General features: G+C 45.5%; 1 protein-coding gene and 1 long non-coding RNA gene across 3 annotated transcripts in view; one reads left to right on the top strand and one right to left on the bottom strand.

The window, feature by feature from the left end:
- CLNK (cytokine dependent hematopoietic cell linker) overlaps positions 1 to 18383 on the bottom strand; it is a 166199-nt gene that overhangs the window by 76223 nt on the left and 71593 nt on the right. The window contains exon 3 of the mRNA XM_082728519.1: positions 7129 to 7200. Coding sequence (XP_082584645.1) covers positions 7129 to 7200 — 72 coding nt within the window. The remainder of the gene's footprint in view (positions 1 to 7128; positions 7201 to 18383) is intronic.
- LOC309863569 overlaps positions 1 to 18383 on the top strand; it is a 125914-nt gene that overhangs the window by 94491 nt on the left and 13040 nt on the right. For both annotated transcript variants that reach the window (XR_014311111.1, XR_014311112.1), the window contains exon 4: positions 7917 to 8094. This is a non-coding gene — a long non-coding RNA (uncharacterized lncRNA). The remainder of the gene's footprint in view (positions 1 to 7916; positions 8095 to 18383) is intronic.

The following is an 18383-nucleotide window of genomic DNA, read 5'->3' as shown; positions in this document are numbered from 1 at the left end:
GAGCCAAGAGGTGTCCTGCTACCCTTATTATTTCCAAGCCTACCCTTATCTATTTCCAGTGAGTAGACTGACTAGCACTCCGTTCCTGGGAGCTTCCTCCTCATTGTCCAGGCTTCTCTGATCCGTTCTCCCTCTTGGCAGGGTCCCCAAGGGATGAGGCTCATTCATATGTCATATCCTCTGGGATTCTGCACCCCAGGGCCCTCTGTGCGTCAGTGCAAGCCAAATGAATTAGCAGAGGAAGCATCAGCAGAGCCGGGAGCAGCGTTGTTATTCCAGCTGAGCCTGGAAAGGGGAGAGGGAGAGGAGGAAGCTTGGAACTGGCCTCGGAGGGCCTGGGGAGGAGGGGACCCCAAAGGGGACCTGCACTCCACTGTTATGTCTGGTTGGAGTGCAGATAGGCAGCTGTCAGGCTACCTGAAAAGGCTCCTGTGTTAACGCTCTGCAGCTGGACAGCCCAGGGTGATGAGCAAAAGAGGCTGCTGGCAAACTTCATGGAGATCCGATGTGTTCTTTATGCTCAAGAAAGCCCCACATGTTCATTAGCAAGCTGCCTCTTGCCAGGGAATTACAAGGATGCTCCTTGGCTCCTTTGCATCAACGGCATCCATAACATGGCCACATGTGGACAGGCCACGGCTGGACAGGGGGATGGCTCGGCAGCCACCCCTCTGCTTTTCCCACTCCATGCTCCTTCCACCTCTGAGCCTCTGGGCAGCAGGCCTTCCTCTGCATCTCTGACTTGTGCAGGCAGGTGTCCACATTGTGGTGGGGGGAGTTTACGGAATATGAAATGAACAAGACTGGCCTCCGGCGGTTTGTGGTTTTCAATATTTAAGCCTTATTACAAATAAAGAATTTCAATTTCTGAATTATTTTTAATTTTTAATACTTCTTAATAATTTAATAGGCTTAATAATTTTTAACCTGCAAAGGGCACTAAATTAAACCCATTCCTCCTTACCCCCTTGTCTCCTGGGAGAACAGGAGCTGATTGGATAGGCGGGTTGCACTTGCGTCTTACTTATCCATGGGAACAAAGTTTGGATGGTGTGTTTTTCCTGTCCCATAGAGACGACATTGGGTCCTGTCTCCAGGGTCAAGTTCCTGGTGTGGGGATAATTCCTCATTGCCCCTTCGAGTGTGACGTGTGTGGTCCCCTCTGGGTCTCCCCAGGCATCCATTGCTGGAGCAGAATGCACAATAAGCCCCCTGGGAGATGGTCAGTGTGATTTCACCTGCCAGCCCACTCCCTGTCCCAAGCCTCCAAGATTAACTGGTTCAGCTCCACCTCTTACCTTAAGCACCATCTTGGACATTAAGAGAGTTCTTTAGACTGAAATTCACTTTTAATATAGTCTAAAGAGCAATGAAGGTGACTCTGAAGTTCTAAATTCATTGCCTTCCTCCCTCTGTTTGGATGCCTGCATCGTGCTGGTAAAGGGCGAGCCTTATGTAAATCATTTCAGCAAATCTCCTGGCAACTCCTGATGGACAGGAATCTTGATCTCAGTGTTAGGGCTAACTACCAGAACTGGTCCTTTCATTTTGGGGCTGGGTTGACCGAGGCCCAGGTTACCCCTCCCCCGAGGGTACAGCCAGTCTGTGGGTGGGGTACACCTTCCTTCCTCCCTAGCACTGGAGGGAGTACAGGTTGGCATGAGGGTGCTGTGGGAGCTGAGTGTGGAAAGGCATGGTGTGCTCATGCCCAGAGTGAGGAACCAGCAGGGGAGCACTAGAAGACCCGCGTGGTCCTGGAGGCAGGTGGAATTGGGTGAGACGCTGGGTAAAGCCTGCTCAGAGCTGCATCACAGAAAGGCCATGCAGGTGTGCCGCCGTCTCAGTGAGAGTGAGTACCAGCCTCGACAGCGGGTTTTCCCAACTTCCCGTGTGGCTGTCAGAGCTCTTCTCTGCTCATGTGGTGCTTCTCCAGTGGAACTCACACCCCTATAAACAGAACAGAGTACAGCTCGATTTCTCAAACTCCCTTCCTCAGGGCCCCAGTCCCTAAAAGGGAGACAAGGCACTGAATACAGAACATGCCTGGAACATATCATGTACTCACAAATGTGTGGCCAAGTAAGCATGAGTGAGCGCACTGACGAGGGAATAAATGCAGGGTGCAGGTGCACAGGCAAGCAGAGACTAGAGGGCGTCGCAAGAGTAGGGCAGCTTAGAGATGCATGGTCCGCCGGATCTGGGTCTTTATGTGGACCCACCCGCCCTGGCAAGGGCTGGCAGAGAGTCCACGACACGGGACGAACCTGCTCCACGCGTGTGCATGCGTCCCACATAAACTCCTCTGGAACAGGCGTTCGTTTTCGTTACGGATCCCAGACTGGAGAACCACTCCCAACACCCACATTACTTTGCAGGAGATGAAACTCACACCAAGGTCGGCTCAAGTCAATGCTCATATTTAATTAGTGAAAGAATGGGCTCATTCTTGGTTAAAGGAATCCTTGATTAGTTTTAAGAATCCTCCTCTTTTCTATCTTATTTTTTACAAAACGAAACACATATTCAGGCCGGGCCGGTCCCTGAAAGGATCCTAGGGAAGAGTCTGGAAGTGTGAATGCTCAGGCCTCCCAGGAACTTTCAGGCTCGGGGAGCCCTCCCCCCTCCCCCCCTCAGGATCCCTCTGAGGCCTGTGAGCCTCCCCCTACTGTTTTCTTTCCCAACACACTTGGAGAGTCCAAAGGGAGTGTGGAGTTATGAATTTCCAATTTAAATCTCATTGTTAAAACTCGTGTTTTTTCTTTCCTCGACAAGGACAAAACGCATGATCCCTCTTGTGTGGGGTCTCCATGTCTTTGACAAATACTGAAGGGTGAAAACAACCATATCTGGCATTTGGATAGGTTACACTGCAGAGAACCAGGGCTGTGGCTGCCTGGTGTGCCCTGTGTGCCCAGTTTAGCTCTGGCGCTCCTCCAGCTGGTGGACGGCTCCTAAGTCCATGGCCTCGACCCTTTCCCCTGCCCTCCCTGACTTGTTCTGTCTCTTCTCTGTGTCCCTCAATCCTTTCCTTCGGGTAAAAGCTCCTTCTACCACCTGTTCAAGTATCTAGTATGTGCCAGGCCCTGGGCATCGTGCAATCCAACGGCCTCCTGCTGGGTCCTTCCAGCCCTTCTTCCTCCCGTCCCTTCAGCAACGCTTCCTGAGCATCTACCTTGGGGAGTTCCCAAGGACCGGGCACCACACAGTAGTCCACACTCCCTCTGTGAAAGCACTTTGGGCCCTCCGTAAGGCTCTCAGCTGGCCACGTTTTAGAAAAATACCCCTCTTTCTGCCCAGCGAGGAGGGCCAGAGGGAGTGGTATTCTTAGGGACCTGTCAGTGTCATGGATGCTCAGGGTCACTGCAGGGGTGTAGGGTGAAAGCAGAGATGTCAAGAGCAACAAGCAGGAAGGAACCCTGACACTGGGTCTGTCTCCTGGAGGAGGGCTGCCTGCTGCCAGTGTCCTGCAGGGGGCCTCCTAGCATAGGAACAGGGCTGCTGCATCTGAAGGGTAAGGACTGGCTCTGGGGGGGGGGGGGGGGGCTGAGGAATTACAGCCACCTGTACCTTGCCTTTCCCTCCCCCAACCTCTGGGGAATTAACTATTGTGGCACATATTCCTGGCAAAAGGGAACAAATGGATAGTCAGTGAGGAGAGGGGATTGGGAGCATTGGAGTGTGGGACGCGTGAGCCAGTGTTGACTAGAGTGCTGTCATCGGGAATGGGAAGGGTCTCCACTTGCAGAGTGTGAGGCATGGCTGGGAACCTAGTGGGCAAGTCCTTAGTCTCCCTGACCGTAAGTGCCCCCAGTGTCCCCTGGAGGTCCCCCGGGGCCTGCGTCTGTTTCTTTCACTGCACGTGGCACAGTGTCCTGTGATCTGTAATACCAGCCTTTACTTTCCCCCCACCAGAGACTGAGCATCTAGATGGCAAGGGCTGTGTCTTCAACTCTGAATTTCCATGTCCCTAGTGCACTGAACTCTCCCACCTTCCTCCTACCCTCCCGGCCCCCTTCTTGCAACTTCTTCTCTTCTTCCCATTTCCTGGAGGTAGTGGGTAGGGAAGAGTAAGTGCTGGGCCCAGAGACCTCCTGCTCCTGCTCCGAAGCTGCACTCCAGGTAATGATGATAAAGTCGAGGTTCTCAAACTTGAATGGGCACCAGGTTCACCAGAAGGGCTTGTTGAAACACAGAGGCCTGGGCTCCCACGCCTGAGCTTCTGATTCCGGAGGTCAGGGCCTGAGGATCTGCATTTCTACAGAGTTCCCAGGTGGTGATGATGGATGCTGGTCCGGGGCCACGCTGCAAGACCTGCGGCTGTGAGGCTGTGTCACGGATGTGGCTGCTCTTCTCAGGGGTGCCATGCACATGCTCCTTCTTCATTGCAGTCTTGACACGAGCCGAATGGATACTCCCAGGAACAGAAAACGAAATCCATAGGACTATGCCGACATAACAGAAAGTTGGGGTCACCTGGAGCCCAGAAATGGCACTCGACTTGAGGTGAGACTGAATCTAAATCCAGCTGTCACCAGTGACCGGCTCTGTGACCGACCGCCAATGGAACCTCTCTCAGACTCTCTTTCTCGTCTATAAGATGGGATTTGCAATAACTACTTCAGATCAGTACTGCGAGGATTAAATGCCAAAATTCCTTTTGTGGTGGCTGGTGCTCGTTAGGCACTTAACTACGGATTTGAGTTTGGACTCGATAGTGAAACATCAATCGGAATCTTTCCATTTTCTGTGCACTTGGGGGCGCAGTACAGAGCAGGAGTGGATATTGGGGATTCAGCTCAATGAATTCTATGGGGAGTTCTAGGATACGTTCCTATCAGCAGTTTGGACGCGTCGTGGGCACTGGATGTGGATGGGCTCCTGTGTTTTTCTTGGATCATCTCTTGGACCCCATCAGATGGGTGGGGCCCTGGCACTCAGCATCAGCGTGGACATCTTCTGTGGTCCGGAGGCGCATGCGTGTTTGAGTGTATGTGTGGGGGGTGGGGTGTGGGTTGTGTGGGAGGAGGCTGGGGGACAGCCCTCTGCCCCTGTCGCAGGAACGGACCCCTCACCTAACTAAGGGCAGCCGCATGGAGTGCCAACGCTGTTTTAGATACCAGTAACGACTGGAAAAGCAACAGGCTCATCAGCCTTGGGGAGTTTACTGATCCTGGACATGCCTTCTGTCCTATAAAAAGGAGATTAATAACACTTGGACTGTGGGAATCCAGGGAGACAGCACCTATTAAGCTCTTAAAACGGCGCCCAGCATCTGGTCACACAATGGTCACATGACCACTCAGCGACCATTAGCCACTGTTATTTATTGAGAACCTACTATGTTCTAGGCACACTGCAGGGGTCCCCCATTTATTTCCCACAGACAGGCACTGCCTTACATACAGGGATCAGTGGGGGACAAGACGGCCTACCCATTCGCTTTCAAATAGCCTTTCTAAAGTATATGAGGCACTGAGATAGGAAATGGGCTTGTCAGACTGAGGTCGCTCTGGGAGGGAGCGGGTCTGCTGGCACCGAGACCCGGCGCTCCAGGGGTCTGCCCTGCCCTGCCCACAGCACCCTTCTTCTCTCCTCCCTGCCAAATGCTGATAATTGTCATTTGTACAGAGAATGAATTAATTGGTTTAATAGTTCTTGAAGTATGACGGTAGACCCAAATATGTAGTTTTCAGACATTTTGATTTAATTTATATATCTCAAATACGAATTTATACTCATATAATACTTTCATTATAAAATACTCAGCGGTACAGAGATTTGTATGCATATGGGATTTTTTTTTTTAAATTTAGGTTTATAAATGGTTTGGAACAGGTTGCAGAAGCATCGTCTGTTGCTCTTTTTAATATATCTTGAGCATGCTATGACACATCCTGAAATAATTTGCTGCGGAAAAAAGCACTGCTCTTTCTTTCTCTCTCTCTCTCTCTCTTTTTCAAATGTAGCTGTAAATATTACTTTGATGTATGTGATTGCTGCAACCATCTTCATTTGAAGGAAGGCTTCTAACCCTTCCAGCTCCCATCTCTTGCTATTGTCAAGAAATAAGAAAAACTGACTTAAAATGCATTATTCAAATGTATTTAATGTAAACATTGAACAAGTCTGAGAACAGCCACAAATTTTCCTTTGCTTAATGTGGTTTTGACAATATTTCAAATATCCTGTTTTAGAGGCATTCATTTACTCATCTTAGGGAAAATAGTTCTTCAAGGAAATCTTAGGGTGCTAAGAACGCCTGGGTGCCTGGCACATAGTAGGAACTGAATGGGTGTTTGGCAGTTGACTCGGTTGAAGCGTGTTGGGATGCAAGGTGTGGTATAACATACGGAGACCCTTGTGGGCTTCTGGGCAGGGAGGCTGCTCAGGCAGGGCTTAGTGAGGGAGCTCTGCTGGGGTGCAGGGACACCACCCTCTCTGGGCATCAGGGTGTTGCCCAGGGTCTGGCTGCTGGGCAATGGCCGACCTGGATTGGCTTCAGGATTGGAATCTTGTCCTTTCATGAAATTAGCCCCTATTCTAACCTTTTAAACTTGGTTCTGAGTCCCTGGGAGGTAGGACTTTGTCTTTCATCTCTGCATATTCTCTAGCTTGTGCAAGTCCTAATGCCATGACTGCTTAGTAAGTGTTTTCTCAGCTGAGGACAAAGAGAAAAAACCGCACAGGTACATGGCTTCCTCTATTCTTCTCATGTGTGAGAGCTGGTCGTGGGCTCATGGCCTGATGCATCTATGATCCATTATTTAAATCACTCACCAGCTGGAAATGGAAGTTTCCATCTTAGTGGTTGTCTTCTGGGCTGTTTGGACCACTGGTGGGTGGTGGAAGCAGCCCTCATGGGAAATTCTGCAGATGCTGTAGGGCTTCTCAACCTCTCCCTGCATCACCCATGTGCTGGTATTTTAACCCACATGAGTTTCTTTTCCTTCTGAACCTTGGTCTCCATGTGACCTCTAAGACAGCTGGCAGCAATAAAATTCTATCACATTAACGTGGTGTGCGTGTGTGCGTGTGCACACGTGCGTGTGTGAGTGTATTGTGGTCAGCTGATTTGCCACAGATGCTACGTTTTCACTCTTCTATTAATAAACAAGGAAATATTCTGACCTATTTTTTGGCAGACAGAGGTTCTGGAATTTCAAATCACTGGATCCTTCTTTTGTTGTCCTTCTGTTGCCCCTGGGATGAAGGAAAATAAATTACAGTCAGGAAATAGCAAGGAGCTAGGGGGAAAAAAATTAATTAAGTGCATTCATTCATAGAAACAGCCACCCAGTCAGATTTAAGTAATGAACGTCTCACACATAATTCCAAATCTCTCTTTGCATTTCCATTGGGATTAAAAAAATCCATGTTTAAAGTAATTTAATTACTTTACAATATACATCTTTTAAATGTAAGAGCTTTATTTTACAAGGAGCGGTAGCGTGGGGTGAAGAAGCACTCCAGTCAGGGTGAGGATGTGGGCTGCTGTCCCACATCAGCAGGCTCACGCTGGCACCCTCCCTGAGCTACGTGAGTCCCTGTGACATCGCTCTGTAAAATGAGGAGGATCACACCTTCACCATGCGATTGATAGGAGGCTGTCAAAGAGAGACAGGGCCTGTGAGCCAAAGAATGTTCAAATGCTTCCTCTGTTATTCGAATTTGACCCCACGCTAGCAGACATCATCCAATGTAGGAAGGAAGATTACTTAGCAATATCAATTCAGATTCAAATGACATTTATCGGAATTCTGTATAACTTAGATACTTCGCTATGGCATTTACTGTGAAAAGATTAAATTATTTTAAATTGAGTTAATCTGTTCACACTCACTATTGTAAACCATTACTATTATGCATCCTCGTTCGTTCAATTAGCCGTGTTTGAGATACTTCCATTTCTTTTGCAGGTATTTTGTGAACGTTAGCAGACATTTATTGATAATGGATTCTTCCACGAATGCTCCACGACAGCTGCCTCATTAGCTCGGCTGACCTTCTTGTCCTCCTGGTTTCCTCCGCATGAGGCAAACCCGCTTCTTCCGGGTCCCTGGACTTTCTCTACCTTAACCCCTAGGCCTCTTTCAGGTATTGTTTATTGTCTCTCTTCTCACTCCTACTTCTGAGCTCAGCACAGGTGCCCAGTCCTCAGAGGAACCTTCCCTGCCCTCTGAGACTGGCTCCTTCATAGCATGTGTCCGAGTTGTAATTTTCCTTTGGTCTTAACCTGTAGCTTGTGATCAGGACTGCTAAGCTAGCTCAACAACCATGCCTGTGAGGGCAGAGATGTGCAGACGGTGCTTCTGTTGGGTAGGGGTCGGCTCCTGGACCACAGTGGGCCCTCTGTGGGCAGCCTGTGCATGCAGGAGCCAAGGACTCCGGGAAATGCCTATCGGCGATTGGACTGTGCATCTTGGATTTTGTGTGCAGCCTATAGGTTGTGAAGTGATAAATAAAAAATTTAGTGAGGGGCACCATGGTGGTTCAGTCATTTAAGCAGTCTCAGGTCATGATCTTAGAGTCCTGGGATCGAGCCCTGCATAGGGCTCCATGCTTGGTGTGGAGCCTGCTTAAGATTCTCTGTCTCTCCACCTTCTACTCCCTCCCTCTTCGTTCCCCCTTCCCCCCTGTTGTCTTTCTGAAATAGATAAATAAGTGTTTAAAAAAAAAATTAGTGTGGGGCTCCTGAGTGGCTCAGTCAGTTAAGCATTCACCTCTTAGTTTCAGCTCAGGTCATGATCTCAGGGTCCTGGGATCCAGCCCCATGTTGGGTTTCGTGCTCAGCAGGGAGTCTATTTTAAGGTTTCTTTTTTTCTCTCTCCCTCTGCCCCTTCCCCTCCTCATACTCTCTCTCTCATATAAATATATAAATTCTTAAAAATAAAAAAATAAAATAAATTAAAAAAATTTAGTGGGTTGCTTGATATAGTTCATCATTGTGTAAATTGAAAGAAAGATGAAGTGTTATTTTGTTATTTTCATCTTATTTTATTTTATTTTTTAAAATTAAATTAAAATTTTCTTCAGTGTTCCAAAATTCACTGTTTATGTACCACACCCAGTGCTCCATCCAATATGTGCACTCCTGAATACCCACCACCAGGCTTACCCAACCCCCCACCTTCCTCCCCTCCAAAACCCTGTTTGTTTTTCATTTTATTTTTTTCATCATTTCATGATTTCAAAAATCATTTAATTATTGTATTATTTCATATATTTCATAATTTTCTATTTATCTGGGCAAAACTTGTTTCATGCCTTCTAAGTTCTTGACATGGGCATCTCTTCTCTGGACATTTCTGCTTGGTTATCCTCCAGACAGAGCCCCTTTCCCAGTGAGCACCTCTGTTGCTCATATAGTTTCCAAACCAACAGCATGGGCACTAACCTTGAGCTTTCTCTCTCCTGTCCCCAACACCAACATCGCCATGCTCTTTTGGCAGACACACGGATTTCCCTTCTCCTGCTCCTTCTGCCTTGCTCTTTTCCATCATCAATCTGCTCTTTTTATCTCAGTTTAATCCCCAGCATCAAGCTGTTACCTGCTTTTCTGGCTTCGGATCCAATCCACACACCAAAATGCAGCAGGAGTGACTGTGACCTTTCTACTTAGCAGGATATTATGTCAACTGCCTGCTGGAAAAGCCACACCACTTTCCCTTTCTGGGGGATGAAATCCAAACTCATTCCCATGATCTCTGAGAGGCTTGCCTCAGTGGCCTGGGGCACAATTTCTGTTGTCTGTGTCTCTGTTCCCTCCCATCCTGTCCCCCTGCCAGGGCCCCACACTGTCCTCTCTCTGGGCCCTACGTCTGCATGCTCCCACATCACTGATTAGATTTTTCTTTGGCCTCCTCTCCATCTGCCAAAAACTTTCCCATTCTTCAGGGTCTAGTTCCAATACTAGTTTCCCATGAGTTCTATGCTGCTTCCTCTTTAGGACTTTTGATATATCTCTGTTGAATCATTCATTCATTTGTTCACGGATCCATTCACTCATTAATTCAATGAACAGTTATCAAATCTACTCTGTACCAGGCTGGAGGCCATGCAGTGAGATGCAGTTGTTAAAGAAGGTGGATGGAGTTTGCCTCATGAATCTTACTTTTGTTGGGGAGATAAGCCATAAACAAGTAAACAAGCAATCTTATTTTTTGTGTGCCTGTTCATGTGATTGTGTTCCCCTGGACTAGTAGCTTGACAGTATAGCTGTATCCTGGGAATTATTTCTTTCCCAGCACACTGGCTCCCTGACTTCAGGAATGTTTGTAAGAAACAAATAGATGAATCAATAAAGAATCGACAAATGGCCTGCCCATTGGGCTCATTCACAGAAGTGAGCATGCCCTTTATGTGCCGAATCCTGTGGGTCTTTCTGCTACCAAGGAAATCCTGACTTGTCCCTGCACAGAGAAGGAGACCCTCAGTTTCATCTATCATGACAGAGCTTTTGTGCACTCTGACAACCCACATAACGTTTGCCTAAATGGCTTTAACTTGTCCCATGGTAGGAGAATGGGAAAGATTCTGAGAATTTCCTCAACCTCTTTCTAGATACCTTAAGAACCCAACATCCTGGATGCTACCTTTACTTTTCCAGATAACTTGTTTTCGACTTTTTAACTTTAAGAAGAGAGTTGAATTCAAATTCTTTTGTATTTGATGTTGACAGCAACCCTCAGATGGGCAGATCTCCTTCTCAGGTCCAAAATACAGACCAGGACACAGGAGCCTGAGAGCCAAGGGGGTTTGGCTACAGTGAGCAAGCTGGTTGCAGGCCAGAGCTCTGACCTCTGGCTAGGTGCATGTCAGATGTGCTTGAGGGGAACCAGGAGCCAGTGATTTCCAGAAGCTCAGGGCCGGACCTCACTGAAAACCACTGAGGAACAGAGAGAAAATGGGTCGGGTGGGGAGGTCCTCCTCTGACAATGGATTATGTGAGGAAACTGTTAACGAAGCTGGCAAATAAATGGCAATTTACCTGGATAGTAAGTAGTTAAAGTCTATTTGATTTGGAAATGCATGACTTATTTCGCTAAGCATGGAAAGAGCATAGATTAGAAATCAAAGTGGTTCTCTCCCTGTTTCCTGCTCCTTCCCAGTTATTTGGCTTTGAATTTTGTTTGCTAAACTCAAGGAAAACTAAAATGTCCAGTTCCACAGTTTTACCCCCTACCAGGTTTCTCTATTTCAAATCATTCTTTAGGGCTCCAGTTTTTAGAGACACATTAAAAAAAAAAAAAAAGTACAATGTTGAAAGAATCATAAAGTTTCAGTCTGTCACAGAAAATGTGCTTAAGAATGTTAATCATCATGGGTCAAGATTGTTTGCTTTGCATTAAATTGAGATCTGACCTTGGAAGGTTCAGCATTCCCAAGTTGGCCATTGTGTCTGTGAGCCTAGGAATGACAGTTCTGTTTACTACAGCAGTGTTAAGTAGATATGCATCATTTTACAAGGCCTCAAACATTTGGGACCAGCTGTCCTTTCTGTGGGCCACTCTGCCTGTCCCACCCATGTCGTAAAATGAATCACATCAGCATTTTTAAACTGCTACTCTATTACTTGTCATTGATCCTACGCAAGTGCCCACCAGGGAAGCAACACAAGTTAATTCATTGCCCAGAGAACTCAGGACATCCTGTAAAAGTGAGAAGTGCCACTGGCTTGTGGGGAAACTGAGGCACAGAGAACCAGCAGGTGAGCCTGCTTCCAAACATCTCTCATCCTGCCAAAGCAAGAGCAAGAACACATCACCCACACCATCCAGCCTCTCTTCTTGATTATCCTCCCAGCATTTGAGGTTCGACACCTTCTGGCCGTCCTTGATTTTCTTCTTTTCTCCACCTCCCACTTGCATGGTCAATTAACAAAACCCATCTGGTATCCCTTCACACATTTGTTTTCTTGATCTCTCCTTTTTTTTTTTTTTAATATAACTTCTATGATTCCCATTGCTTTTTGAGTAGACCTAACCTACCTGACAGTTTAGAACTGGTGTACTAGTTCCATGGTGAAATCAATATATACATGCTGTAGTAGGTTGAGGGATGTCTACCAATAATATGTGTTCCTGAGAACTGTGAATGTGACTGTATTTGGAAAAAAGATTCTTTGAGAATATAATCCTGCTAAGGATCTTGAGATGGAATCGTCCGGGAATACGGTCGACCCTAAAACCATTGACAGGGCTTTTTGAGAAGAGAGGAGAGAACATGAAGGAAGGCTGTGTGAAGACCCACATGAAGATGGAGGCAGAGACTGGAGCCATGGGCCATGGAACCACCCAAGTCTGGAAGAGGCAAGGAAGGATTCTCCTGCAGAGTCTTTAGAGGGAGCACAGCCCAGCTGATTTTAAACTGCTGGGTTCCAGAACTGTGGAAAATAAGTTTATGTTGTTTTAAGCCACCTGTTTATGGTAATTTATGATGGCAGCCCTAGGAAACTAACATACAAGCATCTAACCTGTCTTAAGTTTCAGAAAATAAATTAGACCCAAATCCAAATTAAGGCAAAACAATAGGTGCAATGAGAAAAAAAAACAAATAACAACAAAACCCATATATGATCTAGAAGGAAAAAGAAGGAAGAAACTGGTTAAATCTTTAAGTGAGAAGGTAGTCAAGGGCAGCTTCCCCGAAGTGATAGATGAGGATCTTAAGGTAGTTCTCAGACAAATGATGGGGCGAGCTGGGAGGTGGGAGGAAGGTGGAAAAATCTAAAGCTAAAGACACCTGCTTCAATCTGTCCTGGTCATTCCTCTCAAATTTCTCACCTTCTCCTATACTTTAAGCCACACCCAATATGGTGGTCACAGTCTGACCAGCGCAGAGAAAGCACTACCATTTCTTCTGTTGTGAAACTACACTTCTCTTCATAAACTTCCAGATCAAGTGCAACTTTTTCAGAAGCTTCCCATTCTATACATTCACAGGTATCTTGCAGACTCCTGAGAAATCACACAAATTGCTCTTAAGTCATAATCCTTCAGTGACTTGTGCACCTGGATTGTTGACTCCAAGATTATGAGTGGTAATAATGTGTAACACTATATAATGATCGTAATGACAACTCAAAACTTACATGGAATTTATAACTTACTGGCTATTGTTTGGCATTTCACACATATTAATCCATGAAGTCCTCACAGAACTCTCTGAAAGAGACCTATCCCACTCTATCCCCAGCTCTACTGGATTTCTTCATCTCATGTTTAACTCATGTTCTGTCTCCTAAGGAATTGATGATGTTGGGATCCTGAGGAAATAGGCCCTGAAATGGAATCATGTAAGAAATGCATTAGGGTGAGCTCCTGGGATCAGTCCCCAAGGAAGGAGAGAAAAGGGGAAAGATTGGCAAGGGAACAATATGGGCTGTACTCTGAGGCTGTCATGATGGCCCTTCACAATGTCCCAAACTGTGGTAGGAGAGCTGGCCTTTTGTGCCTCTGGGTGGACCAGTCAGTGGATGTGGGCTGTTCAAGGTAAGCCAAATCCAACCAAGGCAATTCACAAAGAAGGTTGAGGGAAACCTAGGTGGAGATTCACAAAGTCTAGTACAAAATCACATTGCATTCTGAATCTTTGGAAAGTCCTAGATCTCAAAGTCAAAATGGGCCTTGGCTCTATTTTTCAGTAGGAGAGAAAGGAAATTGGAAGGAAAGATGGGGACAAAGCTGAAGATTTTAAGGACAGTTGTCCCCTGAGGAGGAGACTATCAGGTCAGAGAGGTGTCAGTCCTCACAAAGGTAATGGTGTGGACACAGAATTAAGAGGACACACTTGAGGGGGCACCTGGGTGGCATAGTCAAGTGTCCCACTGTTGATTCTGGCTCATGTCATGATTTCAGCATTATGAGATTGAGCCCTTTGTCAGGCTCCATACCCGGCCTGGAGTCTGCTTGAAGATTCTCTCTTGACCCCTCCCCCCACCCTCTAAAGTAAATAAATAAATCTTAAAGAAAAAAAAAAAAAGAGCACACACTTGTACTTGATCTGGATTTGATTGAGTCACTGATTTATCTCATCATCCCCATTTTACAAACAAGAAAAGGCAGAGCTACAGTACCTCCCTCATATATCAACTGCACATTAGTGGTCATTTTTTTTTTTTTTTAACCTAGGACCTGATTCTCACTCAGAATGACTAAAGATTACCAAAGGTAGACAACCAATAACATTGAGAAGTGCAGTTTGATAATTAAAATATTTCATCCAGGTCAAAATGGTAGGTTATTTTATTGGAGAGATACAAAATCCTGGCATTAATTATTAATTTGTTTGTAGGTCGCTTCTTTTTTGTTTTCTGATTTTTCTTTTGAGAACAACCAGCATGTGGTTATTATCTCATATAGCTGAGGATACCAACATAAAGCTCTTCTTAACTTTAGGAGAATGAGAAGCATCTGCTAGAAAAAATGGAGACCTACTTGTGACAGGGACTTTACAGAAAGTACAATTACGCTCCTCCGTCATTTTGGTCTTTTACCCAGCCATTTGTTTTGGGAGCTTGGCTGTACTGGCTGGTCATCCAGAAGGATCCAATCTAATCTAAGTGTAACAACTGCTTCCTTGGCAGACAGTTAATTTTCCAATATTTTCCCAGGTAAATAGAATATTGGATTCCAACAGGTCTCCCCCCTACCTTTTTTTTTAAAGCAGGAAATTCAACTTCATTATCTAATCCAATACTTTATAGGCATTAGAGGTTATGTCATTGGCCTTAACTCTAGAATTTTCTTGCTGTTTCTGGTTAATGGCTTTGAATGCTTCAGTAAAGTTACATAGAGCATATACTTAAAGAGCAAGTCATGTCTGTCCCTGTGATATGATCTCTTTGGCTCAGTCTGTTTCTGCCACTCAACCTCCAAGTATAAGACATTTGTTTCTCATGTGGACTTTAAAAATATGGACACCATAACCTACTGCTTTCCTTATTCTGTCATTAATTTAGCTATAGAGCTTTGGAACACTTCCATAGACACAGCACTCTGTTGTCTTTTTTCTCAGCCTGAGAGATGAACACCACACAATGGCACAGGTCTTCATTGACTTGAGGAGTCTATCTAGAAAGGGTGGTGGCACTAGCTATTTTATAGGGTCTCCTGGGATCCCACTTTGAGTCCAGCCCAACCAAAAGACCTCATACTCATTAGCACAACCCTTCAAGAGCCATGAATTCCACTATGCTATGTGTTACTTCTACTTTGTACCAGCATCACCTTGAACTTTAATTTGTGCATCCATGAGCTTTCCTTCTCTTTTACACAATCTGTGAAAGTTTCTACTCCCTTATAAAATCCATTGGATTTTTTTCCTCCCTTATAAATCCACAGGATCATTTTCTCTCCTATACAATTGATCAATTCTTCTATGATTATCAATTCTCTTCTATTGGTTTCTGCTATCATGCCCTCAGAAGGATGAGAATGCACTTGCTATTTTAGCATCTTTAGAGATGTTATATCACCTTTTGTTTCCATCTTAAAAAATGTGCCATACTGTATTAGTTATCTATTGTTGCATATCAATACTATCACAAACTTAATAACTTAATCAACACATTTATTATTTCACAGATTTGTGGATCAGGAATGTAGGCATGGCTTTCCTGGGTCCTTTGTTTTAGAGTCTTTTTGAGGCTTCAGTCAAGGTATCAACCAGGGTTGGAAAGCTCCACTGCTCCTAAGTACACATGATTGTTGGCAGGAGTCAGTTTCTTAAGGCCTATTGGGCTAGGGACCTCAGGTCCTTAGCGTTCATTGGCTGGAGCCTGTCCTCAGTTCCTTGCCATGTGGACCTCCCCAACATGCCACTTACCTCATCAAAGTATGCCAACCAAGAAGACAAGAGGAAGTTGTAATCTTAGGCAACATAAAAACAGAAGTGACAACCCATTTCCTTGAACCACAGCTCTTGTTCACATTCCAGGGGAGGGGACTACACAAGGAGGAACATGAGTACCAGGGGATAGATAATCGGGGGGAGGGCACATTTTAGTGTCTGTATGCCATGCATATCGTCTACTCAATGTGGAAGCATGACTGCAGATGACACTTTAGTAATGTCTGGAAGGATTTTTTGCGAACCTAAAAACCAAATCAGCTCAAATCTTTTTGTGGCCTATTTTATAACTTTCTATGACCTCTGAAAATGTCAGGCCGATTTTTGAAGGTTTTTCAGCTAATTACAGAAAGCTCCAGCCAAGACCAGAATAAACTGGTTCTCTAACTCTTTTGCTCATGAGAGGCCACCGCAATCATTTTTTTGTAGTAGGATGCGGTTCTTCTAACTCCCTTAAAATAGTCACCACATCAGTTGTCTCAACTTTTCCAAGTGAGAAGTGCCCATTTTGTTTCTTCCACTTGGTCCCTAAGCTGTGTGGGTGGTATGTGCAAACTTCTTTCAAGTGGTATATTCCTACACAGTTTCTTCTAAACCTAAGAAATGCTCTCCTTGAGGAAGAGAGGGGCAAGATGGTGGAGAAGTTGAGACCGTGTTTCAACCAGTTCCCTAAAGTGAGCTAATTATCTACCAGAACACTCCGAACACCCATGAAACCAGCCTGAGAGGTAGGATTTACATTTCTGGATCTCTACAGGGATAGAAGACTCCAGTGAAGAGGCAAAGCAGAGTGGGAATAATCAGAGGATAAACAGGAGGAGGGAGCCAACAGAAGTGACCCACTGGAAAGTAATACCTCAATATGAGAGTGCCCTGTGATTGTGGACCAGGATTAACTTGGAGTCTGGTTAAAAGCACTCAAAAAGGAAAAAGGATCTTAAGGGGTAACTGATGGAATTGGGTGTTCATGGGCATGGGCCTAAACGCATGGTCCCAGGACGGCCACTGCCAGCAACCACCCATGCCAGACAGAGTGTGGCAGAGTCTCCAGGGTTGCAGGCTTTCAGGCTTGCATCATGTCTCAGCTGGGCACATTCCCGCCCCTGTATGAGGGAGTCTGGTGATGCTGCCAGCTTGTGCTCCCTAGAACTTTTGTGCACTGTGTGACTGGGGTCTTACCCACTCTCCGCTGGCGCCTGAGAAAGCTTCATCCTGGTGCTAGCCCATGGTCTCTAGGACCCGTGGAGGGTCTGGACTCTCCCAGCCAGGGCTGAAAGGAACTCAGTGTGATCTCCCATAGTGGCAATCCGAGATCTGGACCCCAGACAGAGTTCCGACAAAGGTAGCCACAGCACTTGGGTTCCCTGGACCAATATTGCTTGTAGTTTTAGTGGGACAGGGATGCAGAGACAAGTGGATGCTTTGGGTGACCCCTGAGACAGTGGCTGGGGACGTGCATTGCCTGTGGGAGGTTGCATGGCTCAGCAGATGGAGTTTGCAGAGGGGGAGTCTGTGTGTTCTGGACCACCCAGAGGGGAGCAGACTGAGGCTTCTCTCTGAGAAGGAGGTCTGGGTGCAGTTTGCTTTCCATTAAACCTCCAAAAAGCTGCAAAAAGCCACCAAAGGGGAAAACAAAACAAAACACAAAAAACACAAAAAACAGAAAAAACCCTCCAGAGAACAAAAGCCTGAAAAAATAGTTTCCACAGAACCTGGCCCCTTGATATGGGGCAGGAGGACTCAGCCCAAGCAAAACTGCCTGAAAAACAATGCGAGGCAGGGTCCTCCCCCAGGAATCCAGCCAAAACAATGAGAGGACAACCACCACAGGGTCCCCGTAAAACTGTAAAACCCTAATATCAGGGGAAAACAATATATTAAGCTTCTTGTATTGCCCTAAAACCTGTATATTTCATAGATATAACTTTTATTTTTAATTTGTTCTCACTATTCTTGTTCTGTTTAATTTTTTAAACCTAGTTACCATTACAACTAGAGGTTTAATACAGCATATTCCATAATAACCTTTTAGCTTGAACTTTTTTTTTATACATATACTTGTGTTTTTCTTTTTCTTTTCTATTAAAAAAAATCATATAGAGATAAGCTTCAAGGTAATCCTCTTTCCCCAATCAATACTACCCCTATATAAAAACCAGTTTTAATCCCTCTTTATCTCTGGAAAGTTGAGTCCCTTAACAAAGATATCAAGGTACACCCAAGAAGAATAAAAATAATCTCCCTCGCCCACACTGAGGATTTATAACCACCATCCCATCCTTTTCTTCAATCAGTGTTTCTGTGTATTTGTTTTTGTTCTGGTATTACATAAATCTTATACTTGGGGTTCTTTTTGGCACGGTTCTTTCTCTCTCTCTCTCTTTTATCTTGTCATTTACTTGTGTCAGTCTTTTTATTTCTCCATTTTTGTTTGTGTACCTTAAAAATTTTACCTTTGGGGCCCATTCTGGCTTCTCTCTCTCTCTCTCTTTCTCTCTTTTTTCCTGTCTCTCTCTTTCTCTCTCTCTCTCTTT

The sequence above is a fragment of the Mustela nivalis genome (assembly GCF_964662115.1).
Source record: "Mustela nivalis genome assembly, chromosome: 4".
Classification (NCBI taxonomy): domain Eukaryota; kingdom Metazoa; phylum Chordata; class Mammalia; order Carnivora; family Mustelidae; genus Mustela; species Mustela nivalis.
The sequence above is the reverse complement of the archived record's forward strand: the minus strand, read 5'-3'. Positions and strand labels throughout refer to the sequence as shown.